This window comes from Cariama cristata, unplaced genomic scaffold (genome assembly GCF_000690535.1).
Source record: "Cariama cristata isolate BGI_N322 unplaced genomic scaffold, ASM69053v1 scaffold15627, whole genome shotgun sequence".
Classification (NCBI taxonomy): domain Eukaryota; kingdom Metazoa; phylum Chordata; class Aves; order Cariamiformes; family Cariamidae; genus Cariama; species Cariama cristata.
Genome location: NW_009625044.1, coordinates 1 through 6,123, shown reverse-complemented (window position 1 = coordinate 6,123; position 6,123 = coordinate 1). Strand labels below are relative to the sequence as shown.

The window sequence follows — 6,123 nt, the reverse complement described above, 5'->3', positions numbered from 1 at the left end:
CGATCTTAAACCCTATAACTTAACTTTTCTCTTTTTAATACAAACCTTTTGTACTGCAAGCGGTTGTGCTGCCCAATGGATTTGAAGGGCTATATACGGATGAATTAATAGAAAGGGAAAGAAGAAAAAGTATTAATTACATCATTTTTAACATACTGATTTCTCTTTACTATAGTGAAAACTAGGTTTTCGTATGCCTTTCCGAAGGAGTTTCCTTATAGGATGAACCATGTAAGTATGCTGTTCGAAATACAACTTGATCAAATAAATTAAAAGACAAGTAATTGTTGGCAGGAAATCCTGTCCTTTAAATTTGTCACCGCTTAAGGCAGGGTAACTGAAGAAAAATCTACTGAAAGGAGAAATGGTTCAGTTTTAGCTAAACCAGGACAAAATTCTTAGAAAGAAATATTTTCGTACTCATATGTCATGTTGCTCATAATTAGTTTTGGATAGATTATTGGTAAAGTTACTTTTAAAAGTAATAAATCTTATATAACCTCCTTTCCTTAAATTGTTGACGGGAATGCTGTAAAGAGAAGTGACATGACTGGGTGACTGAAATACTGATTTTTATATAGTACGATGATAAAAGAGATTGAGCTTTTTCTGAATGTTCTTGTTTACAAATACATTGCTCCAGGGAAGGTAAACAGCCCTTGCACCTGGGATGCTTCCAAGCTTCCACACAGGAGCAGTTGGCTTACAGAAAGCAGTTTTGGTTTTGCTTGTAAAATGTAATGGCTTTTGAAAAACAATTTTTATTTATTATTTAACGTTTAGATTTACCAGTGGTTTTCAAGGCATTCTCAGTCACAGTGCTGAGAAATTTTGTAGCTTTTCTTGAAAGCAGTTTTGACCTGTGCTGTAGTATTTTGAAAGTTAAACAGATCTAATTATTTTTAGACCAGCTGTGACAAATACTGCTTTTTTTGTTGGTTTGCTTTTCACCCAATCTAAAAAGCCAAATGATATGTCAGAATATAAAATATCTAAGACCTTGCATTAAAACCACACTGTTGTTTTACAGATAAAGGCAAATGGAAATATATTTCAGAGTACTGCTTTCCTATAGCCAAAGCAGTCCAGTCTTTTCCTTGATACCCCTAATATGTCACTGTCTCTATGGAAAATGAGAGCTGATTTAATTGCTACAATTGGACAGCATATTTCATGTGAAATTAAATCTGAAAATACTTTAAAAGGCCATTTGGCATGATGAAAAGGCTCATAATTCTACAAAAGGACTTCTCTGTTGCTGTTAAGTGTTTGTACACTGGGAACAATTCACTGCTGCCAAAATTTGAAACAAATCAGACGAGTACTGCCAGTGAAGTAGTCTTTCATACTAAGCTTGATCCAAAATGTTTAAATGCATTGTTGTTATGACTAGAGTTAAGTTATGATGGTGGTAAGGCAATGGCTAATAATAGCTCAATTTTTGTGTGGTTTTGTAGTTTCAGGTGAAATGCATTTAGGACTGTTGGAAATACGTGTTGAGAATTCCTGTGCATTCATGGTGTTAAACTGGATGCCAGTTAATTCTTTCTGCTGTCTGAAACATGCTGCTGTTTAACTGTGATTTTACCTCTTTGCAGATACTAGAATGTGAATTCTATCTCTTAGAATTAATGGTAGGTGTTTTTTTTTGTGGTTTCCTTTTTTTTTTTTCCTGTGCCTCAGTTTGCTTTTTACTGATGAAGAATATTTTGAATTTTGTGCTATGAAATACGCATTATGCTTTTCCATCCCCTGCCCATTCCAATTTTAGAATGATGTCCATGCAGGTCTAACATTTACGTTTTCAGCAGAATGCCATAATTACTGTGCTGTCATCTGGGCTGAGTGAGGGCATTCTCACCTCCTTGCGTTGAAGCTGGACTTCTCAACAGAAAGAAGGCAGATTGTGGGAGCGGTGGGGACAGGAGGAGTGTGTATGGCTCGGCATCCTAGTGGTTAGAGCACTGTTGGGAAGGGTAAAGCCTAAGTTCTGTTTCCAGAACTGCTGCTGTTTTTAAAGGAAAGGTAACTGTATATAAGTCCTGATGCAGGGACCAGGATGTCAGAGTGCTTATTTCCCCAGGTGAATGCCAGTCAAGAGCATAAAGAGTTGTATTCTTTCTATGCCTCCCTTCTTCTTGCCTGGAAGAATCTGGAGCTGTACGTATACGTTCCAGCTTCAGCAGAAAGGGTGGGTAGTATCCCACTCAGGCTAGTCTCTAACCTGATAATTAGAGTTATCTTCTAGGAAGTGAGATGTGGGTTTGAATGCTGTGAGGGGGAAAAAAACTGAATTTAGGGCCTCCCATTTTCTGAGATGGGGCTGTAACTATTAGGCTGTTGGATGAAAGGAGTGGGGTGTGATATTTTCTTCCAGGCACTTTCAAAGAAAGGAGCTGTCCCTGCTTTTTGTAAGGGTTGCTAGCCCATTGCTGTGTTTTCTAGGGCAGCTGGAAGGATGCAGCCCAGGTTTCGTAGGGGGCTTAGGTAAAGCGGTGCCTAATTTCTGCGTATTGGTTGGGTTTGGGTGGGTTAGGCACCGAGCTCGCTGTGCTAGAGTAGTTCTGCTCGAGTGCAGGGGAGAGGAGAGAGAAACCAGGGAGGAGCCCAGTGAGTTAGGCAGCAACTGAGAAAGGATGTGTTTTGGGAACAGGACACAGAGAAGGTCGGATCAAAGTTTTTGTTTGTGCCTACCGTTGTTATAGACCCTTTTTAGCTATCCTGTTGAGATTTAATCCTTGATACCTCTGCTATACATGGCAGTAACTCTTGAGTTTTATATGCAGGAGTTTTATCACAAGTGACTGCATTTACAAGAAGTTACATTTTGGGGGTTCACTTATTTTTCCAGTATGCTATGCATTATATAGTATGTATAATAACTGTATCTCACTTCAGTGTTCAGCACATGTAACTTAATGTGGCTTTTCCCTATAGTATCCATACAGTTGGCTGCTTTCAGCGAGAGAGTTATTTCTTCTTGTTTACACCAACCTGGGCCTGAAATGAGAGGATTTGAGAGCAATGGATTTTTTTCTTTTTTTCTTTTCTTTCTTTCTTTCCAAACCAGTGTCAATTATTTTGGCATGCTTTCCATGTATGGTATTTAGTGACAGACTGTTTTCTGGCAGTATTTTGTATTTCCAAGTGGGAATTACGGGTTTGTAAGCAAATGAGGTTTCAGTGTGCTGCAGATGTGGCTTTCTGTGTCTCTGAGGGGAAGGATGCTGACAGACTGGCAACCGTGCTATGTAATGGTATTCTAGAGAGAGCACTGCCCTCATTAGAGCAGGGTTAGGTGTCAGAATGCTACTTTAAAAAAAAAATTTTAAAAATCAGTAATTGACTTGTGAACCAAATGTTTTTAATATGAACTAAGAACACATTCTGCATTGTAATCTAACTTTTATCCCGTTGACGTTTTTCCTAGGACTGCTGTTTGATAGTATATCATCCTTATAGACCTTTGCTCCAATATGTGCAAGATATGGGCCAAGAAGACATGCTGCTACCTCTCGCATGGTAATGAAGACACCGATTAACAGTAGTGCCTCCTTTCAGCAAGAAAGCAAGTGTTTAACAGTTATGCTTCAAAGGTGGTTAAGCAAAAGCAGGCTTAGCCATATTTGAATACAAAGGGTGCCCTGGTTAACCTGTGCAGGTATAAGTCCCTGACTTAGCTTATTCTGCCTTTAACCCTGTAATGATTTTACTTCACAGTGGTCTAATTTTTAGTTTTAGACTAGCTCTAATAGCACAGATTTTTACGCTACTGAATGGTGATGATGAGTAGAGGTAATCTTTTTCTATCAATGTCAGCTTTCTGTTTTATCTTGTCATAGGAGGTAGTAGCAGTATATAGGGCTTTTTAGCTGTGTTGGCAGAACTCCAGGTTTTGAACTGTTTCTCAAATACAGAAAGACAGTAAAAATACTACTTTTGTGCTCGCCCTTACTTACTTGTGAAACAGGGATAATTATTTTATGGTATTCGTCAACACGCTCTGCAGAAAAACACTTACGGTACTATAGTAGTGCTTCCAATTAAACTACTTCTGTGACTACAAGGAAAAAAATGAAAGGCTTTAAGAGATTTTTACACAGAAAGAGATCTTTTCCCTTGCTGTTTTGCCCTGCAGCCTCACTGCTTCAACCATCTGGGAAACACAAAATATTTCTAAACTGACAGCAGGTTTTGAAGTCATATAGTCTAAAGGTGAATAGGATGATACTCACAAGTTCTTTTTTGCACAGGAGGATAGTGAATGACACATATAGAACTGATCTTTGTCTGCTGTACCCTCCTTTCATGATAGCTCTAGGTAAGTACCACACGTGATGTCTCTTGTCATGTTTAACTGGATGTGTTCTGTGTGCTGTCCCATCCACAAGCATTCCTTAGAGTGCCCTCATAAGGTGCTTCAGTTTGTGTTTCACACAGTACTGACAGTGTAGCCTTGCAACTTAGAAATGCCTTGAAGAAAAATCAGATAGTTAATCCTGAGTTTTCTCTGTTGAACTGTGTAGTGTTTATAAAAAATGGAATCTTTCTAACTGTATCAAGAGTGGATCTTTGTTCAACATCCATGTCACCTGGTCTTTGCAGCTTGCCTACACGTGGCCTGTGTTGTCCAGCAGAAGGATGCAAGGCAGTGGTTTGCTGAGCTATCTGTTGATATGGAAAAGGTATTCTGTTTTTAATTCCCACCACCTGTTATGGACTGACTAGAACTGGTAGTCATGGTTATAAAACTACTGCCTTAAGTGTCTGCGGTACTGATTTGAACTTTATTCAGTGATCATAAGTTAGTTGCTGTTGAAATGAGGTAGATCTCTTGGGGAGGGAGACAATGTCAGGTCATTCGGTTATCACCCTGCTCTGAAGTGAAGACAGAACCATTGCATAATGGCAAAGTGTTGCTGCTGTTGCCATTTTTCAGATGGAAATATAAACCAAATATCCTTTAGATTTTTTGCCAGAAAAAGAATTGCTAGTGTTTTTGTCATTCAAGATTGCCAGCACGAGTTTGACTTTTAAATTCTAGTGCATGTGATTTTCTGATTCACCTTTCAGCATCGTGCCTACATACTGTTCTCATTTTCTCCCTATAAATGTACACAGTATAGCAGAGTGTAAAACGTTCTTGATGCTTTCCGGATGACCAGGACCGTGACTTCAGTCAGTGTTAAGCAGGGGGATGCCAAGATCATTCAGTTGAGTTCCCTGCTATTGCAAATTCTATGTCCAATAATCCCCTTCATAAATTTATCAGGTTCCAAGGTGCAGTTCCTCTCATCCCAATGAAGTTCTTCATCTTTACTAGTTCCTTTTACTCTTTAGGTTGACTTCTTTAACCTTGGTTTAGCTTCAGCAAGCAAGCCAAACTAGTACTCATACTCTTCATCACACTGTTTCACTCTGTGCATATTTTTCAGTCTATCCTTTTTCAAAACTGAGTCTCTGGAATTAAGTAGGATATTATGGATGAGATGTACCATTGCCCTCTGTGCCCTTGGTATTGCCCTTTATCCCACTGATGATATCCTGGCCTTGTATTTGTATTCCAGGATTTGTCTTCAAATGTAAGCACAGTGTGGATGCTATGCTGCATCAAGAGCTCTGTGAATTATGCTGTCAGGCATGTAAAAGCAGGGATAATAAATTGGCAGCAGAGGAGAACCAACCTACATTTGACAGATAAGGTTACCATACGCTTGATACTGAACATGTTTGAATGTTTACACGTCTCGGTTCTCGTGCCAGTGGTACAATCTAAGCTTGGTATTTTTTTACATTAACACCATGGACCTCTTAGCCAGCTATGACTTCTGTTCCAAGGATATATATTGTTCTAGCAGTTAATCAAAGTCCACATATTAAAAAGAAGAAAGAAGTTTACTTTATTAATTTGGAGAACGATGAAACAAATTATGAACCAAACATTATCCACCTTTTATATAGAATATTGCACTAGAAATTTAATAGGAAATTAAGTTAGTTGAAGTGCAGTAGATGGAAAATGTCCAAACTGGTAGAGAATGCTTACGCTTCCAGAAGTGGAATATGAAAGGTCAACAATTCTTATTATATGTATATAAGAATATAAAATAATATAATAGGAAT

The 6,123-nt window shown here is 38.4% G+C and overlaps 1 protein-coding gene across 1 annotated transcript in view; it reads left to right on the top strand.

The window, feature by feature from the left end:
• Positions 1-4,685, top strand: part of CCNC (cyclin C) — a gene marked incomplete at its 3' end in the record, with an annotated part of 12,001 nt that extends 7,316 nt beyond the window's left edge. Inside the window, exons 6-10 of the mRNA XM_009703460.1 lie at positions 176-231; positions 1,599-1,634; positions 3,431-3,522; positions 4,254-4,321; positions 4,606-4,685. Of these exons, the coding sequence (XP_009701762.1) occupies positions 176-231; positions 1,599-1,634; positions 3,431-3,522; positions 4,254-4,321; positions 4,606-4,685 (332 nt within the window). The remainder of the gene's footprint in view (positions 1-175; positions 232-1,598; positions 1,635-3,430; positions 3,523-4,253; positions 4,322-4,605) is intronic.
• Positions 4,686-6,123: the final 1,438 nt, after the last annotated feature.